The 19,189-nt window shown below is 37.1% G+C and overlaps 1 protein-coding gene across 1 annotated transcript in view; it reads left to right on the top strand.

Moving 5' to 3' along the window:
- Positions 1 to 18,607, top strand: part of RNF17 (ring finger protein 17) — a 57,128-nt gene extending 38,521 nt beyond the window's left edge. The window contains exons 25-38 of the mRNA XM_068930295.1: positions 1,195 to 1,313; positions 2,094 to 2,184; positions 3,061 to 3,176; positions 3,496 to 3,803; positions 4,996 to 5,159; positions 5,994 to 6,113; positions 7,176 to 7,256; positions 8,094 to 8,219; positions 12,297 to 12,407; positions 14,152 to 14,308; positions 15,284 to 15,419; positions 16,770 to 16,959; positions 17,370 to 17,471; positions 18,453 to 18,607. Of these exons, the coding sequence (XP_068786396.1) occupies positions 1,195 to 1,313; positions 2,094 to 2,184; positions 3,061 to 3,176; positions 3,496 to 3,803; positions 4,996 to 5,159; positions 5,994 to 6,113; positions 7,176 to 7,256; positions 8,094 to 8,219; positions 12,297 to 12,407; positions 14,152 to 14,308; positions 15,284 to 15,419; positions 16,770 to 16,959; positions 17,370 to 17,468 (1,818 nt within the window). The 3' untranslated portion in view covers positions 17,469 to 17,471; positions 18,453 to 18,607. The remainder of the gene's footprint in view (positions 1 to 1,194; positions 1,314 to 2,093; positions 2,185 to 3,060; positions 3,177 to 3,495; positions 3,804 to 4,995; positions 5,160 to 5,993; positions 6,114 to 7,175; positions 7,257 to 8,093; positions 8,220 to 12,296; positions 12,408 to 14,151; positions 14,309 to 15,283; positions 15,420 to 16,769; positions 16,960 to 17,369; positions 17,472 to 18,452) is intronic.
- The last annotated feature ends 582 nt before the right edge of the window (positions 18,608 to 19,189 follow it).

The following is a 19,189-nucleotide window of genomic DNA, read 5'->3' as shown; positions in this document are numbered from 1 at the left end:
ATAGCATTTTCTTGTCTGTTGGACATCACCTTAGGAATTTTGTCACTTTGCTGCCATCTGATTTCTTAGCAAAGCTTCGTTGTTTCCTTTGGTGTTCTTTTACTTTGTGCATAGTAAGCTAGGTCTTTGTCTGCGTTTCCTGCTATGTTTTTAGTGGCCTACCTTTTGAAACAGTTTCTTGAAGCTTTTGCTTGAATTTCTTTTCCTTTCTTTTTTTTTTTCTTTTTTTTCTTCTTTCCTCTTTGGGCAGCTTATTGGGCAGGGTTAGTTATTTTGCAGGGGAGGACTGGCATGTGTGTCCATGAAGGGGAAGGAGATTCTTAGTACCGCCAGCAGTAAAAGTGCCTAGTGAAGTATTTAGGTGGTGGTGGTGATTGTTGTTATTGTTTGGTTTTGTTTGTTTTCTTAAAGTAGTTATCTTAATAGGAGTCAAGATGTTTCCAACTGAGCTTTTGGGATCCCAAATATGCCCTTCTGTATTATGGTTCTCTTTCAGTGAACAGTGGGCCCATGTTATTGCCCTTACCGTTCCAGGTGCTCACGTACTTGAGAAAAGCGATATTTTTAGATAATGTCAGTGTCATGATTGCAAGGAGTGTAAACATCGGTGCTAATCTTACCTGACTGAAGAGGGCTTGGATTTGGCTTTTCAGGCCAGCAGTTCTGCTGGTTCATTCTTCTTCCTGTTGCACAAGAAGCTACTCTACTGGGTCAGACAAAGATCCATTAATCCCAGTAGTCTGTTTTCAATAGCATCTATAGTAGATGCTTAGGGAAAGCTTATAATATGAAGGCAGATACAGAGTGACTTTCTTCTTCCATAGTTGCCCAGTTTCCAGCAGTGAGAGTTGTGACATTTCGGACTTGAAGGTACAACTCTACTGTCCTGTTTGGTAACCTGGCAAACTTATTCTCTGTGAATTTGTTTAACCCTCTCTGAACACATTTTGTGTGTTTCAGCCTCTCAGTACTCTGTGGTTGTCATTTGTGTTGTATGAAGTACTTCAGTGCAGAGGCTGGTGGCAATCTTTGCGTGACATTCACTTGCTAACTTCACTCCATTATGAATGCTGCTATAATATTTGTCTATATTTTGTTTTATCTATTCAAGCAGGCATTGAATATCATTTATTGCAGATAATGTTAAGAGGGTTTTTTTTTTGTTTGTTTCATTGTGTTTCCTGTCTGTAACAGGTAATGTTGTATGATTCCGGAGCTGTAAAAACAGTGGATGTCAGCTGTCTAAGAAAACTTGAGGAAAATATGCAGAGAATGAGAACATTAGCAATAGAATGTTCCTTGGTAGATATAAGGTAGCCTTTCCCTTATATTGAAATAGCAGTATCAGAAACCTAGTAATCGACATAATTTACTATTTTCTTGGGTTAGCACTGATGACCTGAGAGCTAGATATGGTTTGCTCTTTGTGTAAAGAAGAAATTGGGTGACAGCTGTCATTTTTTGAAAAGGCTTTTTCCTAGGGTTACGCTACGTCCCAGTAAAGCACAAACTTTGAAACAGAAAGAAAAAAATTTGCGTAGGATGAATTATAAAACACTGAACAGATGGCATAGGATTTCCTGATTTCCCTGAATGCTTTTTTCTTTGACACGGAACTTAAGATGAATTGGATCTCATGAAAATAAAGCGGAGGTCTCTCTTTTCCAGACTATAGAAAAGAGATAGAGAACTGTTGACTGTTGTATTTGTTTGTGTGCTGTCTATACTGGAAAGAAAAACAAGCATGTTACAATACCTGTTCCCTAAATGAATATAGAACGCCCAATTTGCAAGTGAACTAAGATTTTCCATGGTTCTCTTAAAACTTACTTATAGAATTCACGATCCTCCCAGAATTTGAAAGTTTATTTTCATATTTGTGAATTCTTCCTGTCATAGCGATCCAGAGCCAAATAACCATTTCTTTTTACTGTTAGCTGTAATACAGATTGTCTTTTTTCACTGGCAGTACAGGCAATTTCAAAAAACATTGGAGCCTTAATAAAGGGTAGGTTTTCCATGTAAGCTTAGAATATGGTCAGTAAAGCCCAGTTCTCCTGTGCTAAAGGACATCTTAATTTGTTTCCTGTCAGACCAACAGGTGGAAGCATGCAGTGGACAGCAACAGTGTGTGAATGTGTATCCTATTACCTAACTGGGGCACAAGCAAAAATAATTATACAGGTTTGTAATTAAAAACTGCAGTATTCATGAAATTTCTGTTAGGTTGTTTTTCCATTAATTTAATTTTGCAAAATACTTTCATTCTTCAAACGATATGAATGGAACTTCAGGTTGCTGTTTGCTATAATGGAAAAAATGCTTTCTTTTTTTTCTACTTGATTTTTGTTACTCGTTGGAGCATTAGAGCTTGGCTACACAATGTGAAAAGAAAATCTGGCATATACCTAGTTACTGAAGCATAGTTTCAAAATACTTGGGTTCCCTGGGTGGTGATATCTCTTATGGACAGATGAGCTTTTCAGCAAGATGCTAACGTTCTTGGTGAGAATTAACGTCAGCAGCTACTGTACTAGTTTTCAAGCCTCAGAAACTGAAATAACAGGTCCGTTTTAGGTCCAGTGCTGTAAGAACATCATTTATGATAGACTTCTTCCATCAGTAAACAAAACTTAATTATTATGAGGATGTGATTTGTTCAGTATTTGTTTGCAGCTGCTACATCATGATGTTTTACAGTGTGTCTGGAAATAAAAGCGCTGATGAGCAAGGTTACCTATGAGTGGATTTAATGTTCCTGGTAGAGGAAAACAAGTATTTAGCAGTTCTTTCAAAGAGAACAGCTAAGGGAAGAAGCAAGGTTTTAGTCCGGTCGTTTTTTTTTGTTTGTTTGTTTGTTTTCCCCATGTCATATTTAGAACAGTTGGTTAGATGATGGGAACTGTAATACAAATTAAGTAAATTTTGCATCTTCTGATCTGACATAAGTTGTTCAACAGAGTCTTATTTATAGTCAGTACAAATAAAGCGAAAAATATGCCAGTAGTTCAGAGAAAATGTGTATTGTAACATGTTGTATGGCTCTGATTTTTTTACCAGGAAAGTGATGTGGTTTGTCCGTTGCCTGTGAAAATTCTTTGCAAAGATGAAGCAGGACAATTCATTGATATTTCAGAACATCTTATTAAAAAGGGTTTGGCTTTTAGAAACAGAAGGTTCGGACACTTTTATATTCTTTCAGACTCAGATTCAAATTGTGGTAAGCTGATAAGTAAAAGGAAAACTTGAGTTGTCCTCTACAGCATACATAGAAACAAAACACCATTTTAAGTGGACTTACTTGAGTAAAATATTGTATTCATTGCATGTTTCAGTTCTTTAAGTCAGTGCATGAGATGTCTGACAGTATTTTAACAACCATTTGCCGTCTCTGTGGTTTGTTGTTTTTTTCTTTTTACTTGTTACTTTCTTCTTTTCCACTTTTCAAGTTGTTCATCTTTTGATAAGTTGATATGATTTGATTGAATCTGCTAGAACTGATAAAGCTGATGCAGCTGGCCCAGTCCCCAAGGAACCTCTCAAAGTACCTTTAGAACAAGAGAACTCGCAATCAGATGATTGTAATTCAGAAACTTCATGTTCACTAAACAGTCCTGCTCCAGAGAAGGACGTCACCGTTTCTGAGAGAGAGCATGAATCAAACAACACAGAGAAACCACTGCTTCAGGCAGGAGTGGATGAAGTATATAAACCTCCTGTTATACCTGGAATGAAAATTTTTCAAGCTGTAGTAAGTTGTGTTGGACATGATGGAACTATTTATGTGATACCAGTGTCATTAGGTAAGATTTCATAAAGGAAACATATCTGTGTTTATGAATCCAATAACTGTGGTAATGTCAAAACATTCTTCTCTAAGATTCCTGTTTGGGAGTGCTGTTCTTTAGATATGCTGAGGACTTTGGCTTGTGTGTATGTGTGTGCGTGCGCATGCTTTTTGTCTGCTTGCTTTTGTCCAACTATGTAGAAATTCAACGGCTTTTGGAAAAAAGAAAAAAAAAATCCCCACAAGGTGATGACTTGCTTTTAAAAAGATCAAAATAAACTGTTCTGTCCATCCACTCCCAACAATAAATCAGGAAACCCAAAACACTCAGGCAAGCAAGTTACTTGCCTTGCTTTTCTGAGCAGTATTGGGTAGAGCAGCAAGTGCTTTATTTTGTAGTGTTGAGATTGTGATACGTTTTAGTTATAATCATCATACATCTTATGCATTCTCAAAAGCTAGGTTAGTTCTTGAGTATCACTTTTTTTTTCTGTCTTCAGTGTGAGCTCAGTGCCTAGTTTTCTTTTTTAGTATAATAGATTTTGTATGTCTTTACATTTTCTATTTCAAAATGTTCGAAAAGAGCACAGTTTCATCTGACAGATGCCACGTCTTCTGTACCTTGATAATGCATTGTGCTGCAGAAGAACGTTTTGCTATGAAAGCAATCTTTCTTTCACTCTACTCTATAAATATATCTAACTATTAAATCATATCATAAAGATTTGAAAAAAATACAGTAATCCCTCCCACCCAAGACTGTATTGCTCTTGTGGTAGTTGCTGTAGCCTATACCCATATCAGAAGAAGGTTTTCTGGAAACCTGTCTTGTGTTGCCTCGTGGCTGTCTTTGGGCATCTGTTGTCTTGGTGATGGCTGCTGTTGTCAGAGACTCGTGCATTACTGCTGTCAAGATGTCAGTTGCAAAACTTTTAGATCCTTCTTTTCAGAGATTCAAATCCAGAATTACCGATGGCTTCACTATTGCCTATACAACTAAATTCTTGTTCAAGTAATAACTTGTTTGCTAATACTAGGAGTCGAACCAACCTAATCGCACCAGTGTTGAGAAACGTTTGTTGGAGTGGCCCAAGTACTTTTATCATTATACATATCTTCATCCGAGTCTGCTGTCCTTCAGGTGATTAAAATTTGCGCTAGTATGTTTTAGACTGTTTTAAATTTACACTTACAAAACTCTTTTTCAGCAAATGAGCTCAACAAATTGATGACTGAAATACAATGTAACTTCAAATGCCTTGGTCTTCTGGAACCCTACTGTTGGAAGAAGGGAGAGGCTTGTGTTATAAGAGGGTCAGATACCATGTGGTATCGAGGTAAAGTTACAGAACTTGGTGGTGGTACACTCCAGGTAAGTTTGATTATAGATCTTGCATATATGTATGTGTGCATGCATGCATGTGTGCACCTGTATGTGTTTAAAAAAAAAATTGTGATCATTCCTTTTGTCATATGAATGACCTGACTGTCCAGATACTCATTCTGCTTAAAACTATAATCATTTTCTGTTCTGATTTTACATTTATTTTAAAGGGGAATTCTGTCTGCCTATTTCATTTGTCATAATTTTTCTGTAGTTCTTCTGTTGATGATAAATGATCCTAAATAGAAAAAACAAACACTCTTGATCACCTCTAAGTAATCCCTTTTGAAAAAAAAAAAAAAAAACTTTCATTGTGATCATATGTGGAATGCCTTGAAAGTATTTTGGTTTAGCTTCCCCCCACCCCCTCCACCACCACCACCACCACTACCCTATAAGCAGTCATTATCTGTTTTAGCTCTTTCTGCTGCTCAGGTACAAAAAACAACTTTTTTTTTTATTAGCAGGTAGTCTTACCTAACCTCTTGAGTCTGGTTGTGCTCTCTGAATGCAAGTTTCTAAGTCTGACACTCCCCCGTTCACAAAATCAGTATTTCCTTCACATATTAGTGTTAAACTACTGTAGCTTTTTGCGCATAAGGTAGGATCTTTTGGAGGGTAAGTTCAGAGGCTGGACTTCTAATCCGTACCAATTCTTTAATTCCCTCCTCATTTCTGCTTTGTCATATCTCATACATAGCAGCAAACCATTTTATTTCTCCAGAAAAATCAATTCTGTAAATGAACCCTTTCTATGAAAAACTTGATTTAAAAAAAAAAAAAAAAAAAGGAATTATTTTTGGAAACCATTTTTTCATGTAGGTGCAGTACATAGACCGCGGTTCTATTGAGAAAATCCCCCAGTGTCATCTGTATCCAACTGCCCTATATACTGATATTCCTCCATTTTGCATACCATGTCAGCTCTACAAGACAGTACCAGTGAGTAACGCTAAACGTGAAGTCTTTCTAGTAGTTTTCAAACTGATACGCTTTTTAGTCTTATAAAGGTTGAGAGTTATTTGTGGGTATTTCCTGGTATTTTTGCTTGTGTTTGCAGACAAATCTATGAGAACTCAGACAATAGCTGATCAGGATCATTTCAGCAAAGCAGTCTTTAGGCAGAAAATGCCAGATTGCTTTATGAAGCGACTGTATTTCAAAAACAGGAGAAAGACTACTTGAGAATGAAATGTTAGCGAGGACACAGCACTAGCTGGCAGGGTGGTGTTCTGAAGTGACTGCTGCTTTTACGGTAGCAGCAACAAGACGTGTGGACTGTGTTTCTTGATACAAAATGCCCAGAAAAATGTAAATCTTGATGTCCTACAAAAGTGTTTCTATCATTCTGACCTCCAGCTGTGCAGGAAACACTCTGTTAGGTTCAACTAATACGCCTGAATTGTTTTAGAGTTTATTGCTAATAATCTCAGTAAGTAGTTGATACCTAAGTAGCATCTTCACGTTTTATCACACCTTACTTACATTAAAAAAATGCCAGTTTGAATTTAAGTTAACAAAACTGCTAGATTATTTTAAGGAAAATTGTTACTTGTTGCTATAACCACTGTAGTTGATCGGTTAAGAAAGATGGGATTACGGGCCTACAGGTTGGGAGACAGATATTGCAAGGAAAACATTTGAAGTATCGTGTGTTTTCTGCTCTCTGTTATCTTCAAGTGTAATTCTGTATGTTTGGTTTATGTTTTCATGTAATTGTACGCATGATTATGTATATAGTAATAGTTAGGCTTGGCAAGTAGCACCTCTTTCTCAATGTCTTCAAATTTAAGAATTGCTAATCAGCTTTGTCAAACAGTAAGGTCCAATGTACCAAATCGTGGATTGTTTGCTGTAGACAAATCAAATTAGTGATGTGTGTTTTCAGTGTTAAATTTTTCAATGACAAGCACATATTTTCATCTTACAGTTTTAAGAATAAAAGAGTATTCCTTGTTAGCATCTTACTGTTTTGGGGGTTTGTCTTTTCCTCTCACCAAATAGATTGGAAATTTTTGGCAGCAGGATGCAATAGATCTCCTTCAAGAGCTACTTACTGATGAAGAGGTTGAAATACATGTTCAGGTAGCTTAATTCTTTCATAGATGAAGAATGATCCTTACTGTCTTGCCATTTTTCTTCTTCTTTTTGCCTTTTTTTTTTTTTTAAACTTACATTATGAATACTAGATCAAGTAGTGTAACAATAAATAGATTTCCTGGACAAAATGTTTAATCTGCTCCTCAATCTTTATACTGCCCTTGAGGGGGAAGGGGGCTCAAAGGCTGAAGTTATTTCTCCTTTGACTTTACCTTTGTCATAGATATCAGGCCTTAGATGTGTCCTTTAAAAGTGTTAAAGCTTTTTGCTATTGTTTGTATTCTGTGTCACCGAATCGGCCAATTTGCAATCTACAAGCCACTTACATTAGAAATTCTTCAGAATCCAATTTTAACTGGTTAAAATTGGGGGAAAATAGGTATGGGCTTGCTTAAATTAATATATTATGCTATAGGGAAACATGAATATCTGTCTCCTGAAAACTTGTGATTTCAGGTAATTTAGTTTATGATGATAAATTGTGAAAGAAGAGGGTTTAACTTTGAGGGAGCAAGCATGAGAGAATGTTTCGGTGTTAGACTGGGTAGTCATCACTGCCGTTCCGGAGATACGTGCAGTCATACTCCAATTTGTGTCGTAATTAATCTTACTAGCCATTCTTACTGGTTTTGTCTCCTTAATGGTACCTAACGGTACCTACAGTTAATGATACCTATGGTTACTATATGGTCCAAAAAGTATCGTACCATACCTATCGTTATGGCACCTATAGGAACCACAGGTTTGAATTTTCTGGCCGTTGTTTTTAAAACCTCAGTCACACTTTTACTGTTACAATCTTATTTTGTCTTGTGCAAGTAGGAACTACCAGATAATCCATGGGGCAAATTGTCCATCAGCCTGTATATTGATGGAATGTCACTTTCTTACCTCATGGCGTACCAAAAGTACTGTCTTGTTGAAGGTTGTCAGGACATGTCAAAGCTGGTGAGTTTTCTTTTCTTTTTTTTTTTTTTTTTTTTTGCTGTTGTAATTGTTCTGAAATTAAAAAAGCATACTCGGTTGCTTGTTGTGATCTCTGCTGATTTGTTATTTCTTTTTATGTTTCTATACAGTTTTGCAATGTAAATAGCAGTAAGACTAAATACACAGCTCCCTAGCATAAAAAGTATAGATACAATGTGTTGTTAAAATTGTATGGAATGGTGAATTGCCAAGAGTTTGTTCTTGAGCTCCTTTCTGAAAACAGAGTTTTGTCTGCGCTTCTGTTTAAAGTGTAATTATTTTCTGTGCTCATCTAAAACTTACTTTAAGAAGGATGATAATACAGTAATATTTTTATCACTTGAACAGATTAGCAGTTAGTGTCAGAAAAGCATTTAAACACAAATTATTGGAAAGGCTATTTCTTCGTGACTTCGGTAAGGGACTGCTGTTTCTTTCTGACCTAGCTCGTTCAGATCAGGTACACTTAAATTTCAGGTGGATAATACCTCTCTCTGGGTTTAGTTGTAGAGGCTAAACAAGGCCAGACAATATTCTACATTGACTAAAGGAAGTGGTTGTTATATAAAGCATAATCATTATGTATTTTACTACTTTATAGTTTTGTGACTTTATTTCATTACTTCAGATCTGTGTTTTTAGGTAAGTGGTTTGGTAAGTGCTGTGTTCCATTCCCGTGGCTGTTGTAGTTCTGTTAATAGCGGTACTAAGCTGCTTGTGCAGGGCCGCTATTCTGCTGCCTTGAGGCACCCTTCTGTTGAGCTGCATAGGTCAGTTAAAGACTGTAGTGTTATCAGGTGCTAGTTACTGTATGATAATCCTAGCTCCATCCTCACGCAGAAAGCTCCTTAATAGGCAGCAGGATATTGGAGAGGGCATCTGAACCCCAAGGGTTCTGGATGAGCTTACAACAACGGATCTCATTCTAAGTACACATATATATACGTAAGACCGCTATACTGTGGTATTTTTTTTTGTTTGGATTGTTTTGAGAGTCACTGTGGTTTGTGGGGGAGGAGAGGGGTGTTTTTATGTGACTGTGAGTCAGAACCAGGTAGCCATAGGCTTCCTTGTGCTCACATATTAAGGCTTGGGTGACTTGCTTCATTTGACAGGCAAGGGTTTAATCTGCTCGTTCTTAGCTCAGGCTTGACTAACAAAAGCTTTTTTTCACAGATATTTAGAACTACTTTTTCTACAGCAGTTGGCTGCAAGCTGTTTCCATCCGTCTGAACCAAAATCAATTCAAAATTCCTTACATCGACTACTTATATCTTTAACTGAATTCCAGACAAACGCCTTTACTGTGGGGTACTTGAAACTTACAGTTTAAGCTTTATTCTTTCTCAAGTTGATTAACACATTGCTGCTATATCTTTGTCTGAGCAAATGGCCATACTTTCTCAATTCCCCCTTGAGGTGACAAGACCTTTTTTTTTTTTTTTTTTTGTTTTGTTTTGACTAGTCAGTCAGCTATATAAGCCAAGGTCATCTGCCTTCTAAATTACACCAAAGACAGTGCTGAGAAGACTTGATGCAAAGCCATCTTTGTTGTTACTGACTTGCCAATCTGAACGCTTCCAGCATCACCAGGAGCTGTCCCAGATTTTGTCAACGTTTCTAGACAGAGATCACTATCTTTTCAAGCAGAGAGAGAAATCTTTCAGTCCAGTGTTACCATTCAGGCAGAAGCAGCAGCAGCATAAAGAGGGCAGATTTCTCAGGCACTGATACTGTAGCCATTGGCATGGATTTTCATCCTAAATGAGGAGAGCAAATAGTGTTGTTGATGGTGCTGTACGGCATGCTTCATTACAGATTCAAGCACTGAGATTTCTGTATGATTTAGCACTTAAACTGCATGAAGGCTGACTTGTCCTGTCCCTATTCCCCATTTTTCAATAGGCAGTTAATTTCCTCTAAAACCAATGATCTGTATAACTAAAAGACCTGCCAGATACCCTACGTTGTTGCTTCCCTGTCAAGAGTGCAACAAGACAAGCCTATTTGGAGGGGAAATGTCAAATGATTATGAACATAAGTTAAAGGCCAGCTGTGCGGGTCTTAAGTCCCACCATCTTTGACATCAGGAAGACATGCTGTCTCTCTGATGTTGACATCAGTGCAGCAGGACTAGTGGAAAAGCATTCTGCGAACTCCTAGAAGGCATTTATGCTTTCCTTTTGGTAATATGAGCGTAAAGACTAGATACCCTGTCCTTTCCAGGGAAATGCAGGGTTTAAGACTTGCCAGGATATCTCTTCAGCCTTCATGATCTTAAAAATATCTTTAAATGCCTCACATTGCTGGGTAGGGTCAGGTAGGCTGTTCATAAACAAAGCTTTTTATATGTTGCAGAAGTACAACATAACACACTGCACTGAAGCCTACCACTTACTTTGAATTAATTTTTTTCATGCTGAAAGGTGAGAGTATTTGATCTCCTGAGTTGCCTAAGTATACTGAATTTTGCAATGTGTAAATTATATTGTATAATTTCTGCTGTGCCTTTCCAAACATAATAAAGAGCAGTTAATATAGGCCATTTTTACATTTTTAAAGATGAGATACAAAGGCAGAAAGGATGGGGAACAACTGTTTGGCATAGGTGACTCTTAAATGTGTCTTGGTGGAACTGGTAGACGTCCTTTAGCGTTGCTCTCCAAAACCGGACCGTCTATGCCAAAGTATGGTAGATTAACGGTAGACTGATAGTAGAAAACAGCAGATAACAGTAATAGATAACAGTAACTGATCTATTGACCATAAGAAAAGATTGCTAACAATAATAACGGCAAGACTACTGATGCAGTTCTTTCTTTCAAAAACGTACACAAGAGCTGACTGAGATAGGTATCCACCTGACCTAGCTGCAGTGCACTGTTGGGAACAAGCTGAAATTTCAGTTGATTGTTTGCAGTCAGTTGTAATCAGATTGCCTGTCACAGTGTTTGAGCGTTTTGCAGAATTCTGCTCTTTAGTTTGGTGTATGTATCTAGAATACAGCCAAACAAGGGGCTGTTCAGACATCTTTCTTTACTAGTAGTACATCATTAATCAAGTCTTTCTTTAACTATTAGGATAGAATATTTTCGATAGAACAGGTACTTTTTCCTGTTAAGGCTGTGGAACATAAAGATTCTTGTATTCTCTCCCGTGTCAGGTGCTACAAAAAATACAGGTTGGAATTTATTGGTTCATTTTGCAGTTATATGTTTTCTGGTTGCTTTCATGTTTCTTTATTTTTCTGAATCAAGTTCTGGATGTAATGAAGTCTGTTCATTAAATAGATACATAAAGACATCCTTTATTTTGGAGAGATTGGTAACTTTTGTAATGTGTTGTATTAAAGTACCAGAGAGATTAGGAGCTGTAGTCATGAGCTAGGACCCAGCTGAGCTGTGTGCTGTGCAGACACATCATTATAAGGACATCATTTAATGCACTAAGGTTTATTTTGTTGTGAACCAAATGAGTTAATGGCATGTAGAACTGAAACTGGGAAGTATCTGGTGCTAGAAGCAGATACATTGCAGCATGTTATGTTAGTGAAACAATACCTATCTGTACTTCGCAAAATCTGTTATGTTTTAAAAGGAGTGATAATTCTTGTGGATAAGAAGTTAAATTACTCTGTCTTTCGCCAAAGATACAATTTTTTTCTCTGGTGAGCTGCAGGAAAATGGGGCATTCAGGTTAATCTATGCTAGTTAATTGCTTTTACTTTAGTTTTTCTTCCTAAGTATTCTAAGTTTTCTTTCTAAGTACTTTATCTCTTTAAAAGGAATAGATATTTCAGTCATTTTTGCATTAGTAGCAAAGAAGTTAGCATGTCAGCACATTAGGACCATTTCAGTGTTTATTAAATAGTTCTGTTCTTTTAGCTAAAACTTGTTTTAAAACCTAATAACAATCCAAAGAAAAATTAATACATATTCTTTTCTATCGATGATACATTGTGTACGTTATTAGATGATTCCTCTCATCAGAAGTGATTAAAAGGTCAATTTGTAGTTTATTACTAAATGTGATGGTTGACTAAAGTCTGTCTTGGTCTAGGAATTACTTGAAGGAGATGTTCCTGTTTTGCCTCCGTATACGTTGCCATCACTGCCTGTTCCAGGAGATACTTTTCCTGTCAGAGTTACCCATCTTGTGTCCCCTAGAGAGGTATGTTTGATAAATGTCTCAAATATTGTAGAAAGGAATATTAGAGTCTTGTCAGGCTAGTTAACACGAAATTATGGCTAACAGTTGTAGGCAAGATAAAGAAGCATCAGTAAGGTTGCAAAATGCTACTTATTTCTTGATACTGATGGTTGCATAGTGCAGCTGTTAGTTAATACAAATGAGGATATTTCAAATATAGTTTTTCTTCCTGCAAGCAGAGAAATTAATACTTCACATTCCCCTAAAAATTGAATTTTTGGAATCACTTATGGTATTTATTCATCTTGTATGATAAGAAAAGAGGTCATTAGATTTTTACTTGTCACAATTGCAATACTTTTCTGTATTCTCCAAAAACTAAATTACTGGAATGTGCATAGAAATGTGAACGTTTTCTGGCTATTATAATGGAGTTATTTGTCTTTGATTACTGATTCAGCATTGGTTTTTTTTTTTTTTTTTTATTAATACAAACCCAAACAACTTCTCTCTAGTAGTCTCCTAGACAAAGAACTGAATGTAATGCTGATTGATTAAAAGATTCATATGCAGACTTTGAGTGTTGAATCAAGTCTGAAAGCAGGAAGCAGTAAGAAGCTGATAGTGCCACAAAATCTAAGGTCTTTTTAAGTTATGTTGAACTACTCGAGAGTTTGTTGTTCTGGTAAATATGTTAACCAAATAATTGGTTTTATGGTACTCACGTGATTGTTTTAAATGCAGCATTGTGGTCTAACATAAATTTACCACGCTAATTTCCTTAAAGAAAAACATATATCTCCAAAAACAATGTACACTGAACATATTCATCTGTTCTGAACGTACGAGACAGAAGTGTTTGTTCACCTTAGTGAAGGACTTTTAGGTTGTCTGTTCTCTTTCCTCTCTTACTGGAGAAATGGTACAATCAAAACTTTGGGTTCCTTTTGTGTAAAAGATTTGAACTCTTTTGCTTTTGATCAGGATGAATGCCGAGAAGTGCTAGATCCTGCTTTTGACTCCTGTAGCTTTAAGTAGCAGTTGCATGATAGACTTGTGGCTTGATAAATATTATATAGAAAATTAGAAAATTAAAGCTAATTTTATTTACTGCTGGTGAGTCATGATTGTAACTTACAAAAAGAATCTACTCATTCATTCGTTGGGCTGTTAGTGGAATATCATAGTATACTAAAATGGCTGTGTAAAAAAGATAAAGATTTTAATTCCAGTTAGAAAAGCTTTCCGGGTAGGTAAGCTAAAATCTAAATATTACATTTTATATGTGATGTTTAAGCTTTCATTTCCTTGACCTGCTGATGACCGAATTACAAACTTGGTGAATGGAATGTCAGAAAGTTTGTTTCTTCAGTCATTAATTTTAAAATTAGTCTTTGGGTTTGCCATTATGAAGCACGAATATTTACCAGGTAGCACAAGGGAGGAATCCTGATTGGTCACAGCTCTGAATATCCATATCTGAATATGGATATGCTCTCTAATATGTATATTTCTTGCATTCTTACTCTTTAACATTATGAGATGTGGTGTTATAGTGACCCTCTTTTATTTGGGAAAAAATGTTGGTGTAAATGTGAAATTATTCGTAATAGGTTGAGGAAAGAAGAGGTAGGGGAGAGAGGCCATGCTGAATCTTCCCAAGATGGGAACAAGTATCTTTCTAATACTCTTTGATCACTGATAAAATTTGAAAGTTACAAGAAGTCTGCAAAAATTATAACATGAGAGCCTTTTTTCTGAATAGGTATATATTTGCCTTGATCCTTCCAAGAGCCTTAAAAAGCAGTCTAACGCAGAGAGGGATGCCAGCAACAACTCTGTATTGGAGAGCCTTGATGAAGCCCTGAAGTGGTGCAATAAAAATGTGGATTCTCTTCCTCCTCTAACAAACTTCAGAAAAGGTATATTAGTGTGTTTATTTCCCCTGTTCTTCCATGTGGTTGTACAAAAAGGCTAAAATTATTTTTGTGGAATAGGAATAATTATGTTTCTGTGCATCTTTAAATAGAGTTTACTTGGAGAGTAAGAAATAATCCCACTCTTCTCATATGTTCCTACTTTGCATGAAATTGAGACTTCTGTCTCGTCTGGTTCCGCTAGAAGATGATGGAAAGAACTCTCATTTCTGTGATGCCTGATGACGCTTATGAACTGTGTTCACATTGCAGCTGCTGATATACTTTTATGACAATAATAAATTCCTCCCTTAAGGTGACTCTCACTGAAGCTCTATGTCAGTCTTGGTACTAAATACTCAAAAGACAAAAGTTTGTGTACAGAAAGTCATGTAACCGAAACCTTAAAATTACGTGAACCCTAGAGAGTTCCCTTCAATTCTGGATTTCTCAATTTAGGTGAAAGAAGGACTTTCATTCTCTTATCCACAATTGCTAGGCCTACAGCAATATAAAACTTCTGGGTCTAGAGCTTTGTGAGGAAGCTAGTTGTTGCTAGGTCTTGATTCTACCAACGAGGAGAATTCTACGTGAGCTTTTAGACAATATCTGCCTTTTTTCCTCAAGACTGTCTCTATCAGACAGCTCTTTATAGATTGATCTGTTTACGAACTGGAATATGTGAATGAGTCAAAGTAAGAGTTTAGGTGTTAAATGGGTTGGTTCCATCTTTACCAAGCAATTTTCTGTTAAGTCTCACAGTTGCCATTTGAGGTGCAGAAACTTGACTTAAATTGCATAGTAATGATTGTGAATTGGAGTGCCGAGAGAATTGGAGGATGCGTAGCATAAAATAGCAATATGAAGTAGTAAAAGTTTGAAGTATCAGTTATGCAATAAAACTGATTTTAAAGGTCATCCAGTTTGCATTGCATTGTGAGTATACGTTGGTGGGTGTTGTTTTTTTTTTTATTTTTACAGAAATGCCTTGCCTTGTTGAATACAATGATGGTTTATGGTATAGAGCAAAGCTCCTCGCTGTTAAAGAATTTGACCCTGTTAAGGTCCTCATTCAATTTGTTGACTATGGTAATTTTTCAGTTGTCCCAGCCAGCAGGTAAATATATGAGTATATAAATATATAAACTTACCTAATGTATATAATATTCACTTATAAAGCTATATATACTGTATAGTTGTGCATATAATTATAGATATATTATAAATAATAATTCAGTATTAAATTTCAGTTGGAGAGAAAGCTGGTTGGCTGGTTAAATGAGTTTCTGTCTGCAGAGGTAGGTTAAATGAGTTTCTGTCTGCAGAGGTAGGTTGTACCTGCCTCCCTTTCTCGGGTTCTGTGACCCATTATGATAATATCTGACTGCTCCATCATCTTCAGGGTACGTGCTTCACAACCTGTGAAGTAGGCTTGGGTTTATAATCTGCTTTTGCACCTGAGAAGTTTACACAAAATAGGGACAGAACCCTGCAGGTGCAGGCATCGTCTGATCCTGTGAGACTACTTGGCACACATGTCAACAAGGTACAGGCTGCACAGGAGACAGCTGGGGAATAAGATAAGGGTTTTAGTGGGCCACACCCCCTGCTGCTTGTGTGGAAAAGAGAAGATCAAATTCCTGTTCTGTCTGGTGCTGAGCCAGTCTGGGAACTGCTCCTCAGCCCGCAAACGCCAGGTAAGCGTCTCAAACGCTCAGGCTTTTGGGTTGCCTAAGCTTCTCTAAATTTTCTCTGTTGCAGCTCTTTCATTTGTATAACTACTACTTAATCATAGAGACTTGCTTTCAAGAGCATTGAAGTATCTACAGGCCCTTGTGTAACATGAGCAACATTTAGATTTGAACCGAGTACCTACTTCCCAAACTACTAGGGTGCTGGGGAGAGGGCTTTTTTTTTTTTTTTTTTTTTTTAAAAACAGGATTGCACTTCCTGCTCTGCTTCTACCCCTTGCTTCTTCGATGGACAGAGAGAGAAGTGGCAGATAATATTAAACTACCTCTTTTTAGTAATTTGACTAGGATGCTTGGAGGAATGAACGCTTCTGACTGCAAAGGTCCCTGTCGTTTTCTAGACACAACAGATTTGGAGCCTGCATTGTGTCCCCTGGTTACCTTGCATGATTTGATTTTGCATTCCTTACTCAAATCTGTGGCAGGCACTTGGATCTCCTCCCCAGGCACTGTAAGCGAAGCTGGGGTGCCTAACGCTCTGAGGGTTCTGTAGGATACTTGTCTGCCTCTTGACTGTTACCATGCTGAATTACTCTAGAGAGCCTAGGCCTAACCGAATTGTTCAGTATGATACCAGCAAGTTTTTGTAGAGCAGTTATTCTAATTCCAGTTTCTAGACCTTAGCTTTACTGCATTAATCATTAAGCTATCCTTCTGTCCTTATGAACGGTTTAGCTTGACAGATAGTTCGAGGCAAATGTTTCATTTTGTTTTAGATTGCGTCAGATACCTTCTCATCTGCTGCATTATCCTGTTCAGGCAGTACGAGCTCTGCTGGCTGGATTTAGACCTCCTGTATATGATAAAAACAAGAAAAGAATTCCTTATTGCCCAGAATGGAGCATGGAAGCATTGTGGGCTATGATGGAGTGTGTTGAAGGAAAACAGCTCTCTGCTTCTATACTTGTGAGAAATCCTTTTTTTTTTTTTTTTTTTTTTTTTTTTGTCTTTCAGCTCTTGCTTGGCCCAAAATTCTTATTAGCAGTCTTAGTATAATTTCTGAGTGTTTGTTTTACTGTGAACCATATTAATTTGAAGGAAAAAAGAAAAGTGAACCTTTCACCATGAAGGTACCACTGATGAAGAGAGAAAATCATGTGGCTCTTCTTTTAATCCCACAAGCGAAAAGTTTCTGAGCATTCTTCTTTCTTAAAACCAGTTTCCTTCTGCTACAAAGAGAAATAATTCTTTATGTTCACAGTTCTAACTTGGGCTGAGAATATAGCTGGTAGAGTGAACTTTAATACTGGTTAGCTTTTGAGATTTGAACCTGTTTTTTGTCACGCTTCTGAAAAGTGTCAACTCCTGGTTTTCAGGCTGTTTCACCAGAGGTTACCATTTCTTTGTTTGAAGATGACCAAAACCTAGTACATATGAAACTAATAGAAATGGGATTTGCAGATCTGGATGAGTAATGCGTAAGTACAGTGAATAAGAACTACGAATTCATAGCATTATGAAGGGCCATTATATCAGCAGTTTTAAGCAAAGGACTAAATTGTCACTGTAATATAGATTTACTACAACTGGATGTCTTTACTCATGAGAGCTTTCTTTGTTTTGTTTAGACGTTTGCAAGCTTTCTGATTTTAAAATGAGTTTAAATCCTGTGGGGGCAGGGACACTAAAGGATAAATATTAAACATTTTAACTGGATTTTTTTTAACCATGATCCCTGCTGTGTATACTCCCACTATTCCAAAAAGCTGTTATTTTGCAGAGAAATTTTTTAATTGCAAATTACTGAAGCCCACAGTATATAGTTTTAAGAACCACCAGGAACTGAAACAAAGAGAAGTTCAGGCAATGTAACAGGAAGAGCTTTTGCTGCTAATCGTTGAAAAAGATAAATTGGAAATGATTGGCAATGTCTGCTACCCACAGTCATAACAATTTGTTCCTTATCAGCATTTGCTCTCCATGTTCTGTGCCAGTAGTTCGCAGGCTGAGATCCATGATACCATGATGATTAACTGATGTCCATACATCTGGTCAAACATGGAAAAATGTAATGAAATTAAATAGCCACAGCATATAGTGGCTACAAAAAATACTGAGGACTGATAGTGATGTGATCCTCAAACTTTTTGCCCAGCGCTACTTTGTGTACTACTTTTCCCTTCCCTTTAATAAGCTCTCTTCTGATCTGCTTTTATAGATAATACTCCCTAGATTTCTGAATCTTGAAATAGGAAAAGTCAATTTACATTTCAGGCATTCTTGACTTAGAGCCTTAAATCTCTTTCTCTTGTGAAATCCTTTTTATAGGAATAGAGGGAATAAATGTAGAGCACTAAATAGATATAAGAGCTAATGCTGGGCACACTTGTTTGTTATCTCCTTTTAGAAGGGAAGGTGATAGTCATATTCCTGTGATGTAACTCTAGTTTGTGTTTCAGGTGTTTTTGGCGACAGACTTCTCCAGTACCAGTATCTTAATCAGGAACGGAAACCAGGGGCGGGGAGGGTTGTTGCTTTTTCTTTTCTTCCCCCCGCCCCATGCCCCCTCCTGGAATGCACTTGTATTGGTGCTTTGTTTTTTGTTTTCAGTAAAGTTCAGATTAATGTATTTTGTGTGTCCTTTCACTTCCTCCCCACTTCCAGAGATGCAGCATTCATTTGGAAGGTGTTAGAATAAACAGTAGCTTGCTGAACATGCATCTGAAAGTTTAGGGTTTTTTACTGGTATAGTCAGTAAGGTTTTTTGGATGTGTAGTACATCCTTTACTATAGAGCTCAGCCTCTGCAGTCTCCTCATGGAGAATGTTGTCTAGATTAGGTAGGAAGACAGTACAGGAAATCAGTGTAGCAAAATTCAAATCTTAACCTTGTATAAGGGGAAGGTGACGCTCCTTTTAAACAGAACTGGTTTCAGCTACTCAGTCGTTTTGTTACAGATCTTCATAGCACTCACCCCTGCTTCTTCACAAGCACCTAAGTGCAGGACTCCTTGCCTGTAACAAGGAGGACAAGGCATGAACCCTCATTACAACACGCTAGGTTTTGAACAGGTCTCTTACACCTTCTAGGGAAACCATGTTACTATGGGATGAGTATTTTACTTCAGTCTTGCTTACTTGATCCTCAAGTCTTGGGCAAGGTTGCTGTCCACTTTGCGTTTCCTTATTTGGGTATG

Source organism: Struthio camelus, chromosome 1 (assembly GCF_040807025.1).
Source record: "Struthio camelus isolate bStrCam1 chromosome 1, bStrCam1.hap1, whole genome shotgun sequence".
Classification (NCBI taxonomy): domain Eukaryota; kingdom Metazoa; phylum Chordata; class Aves; order Struthioniformes; family Struthionidae; genus Struthio; species Struthio camelus.
This window is presented reverse-complemented; position numbering and strand designations above follow the sequence as displayed.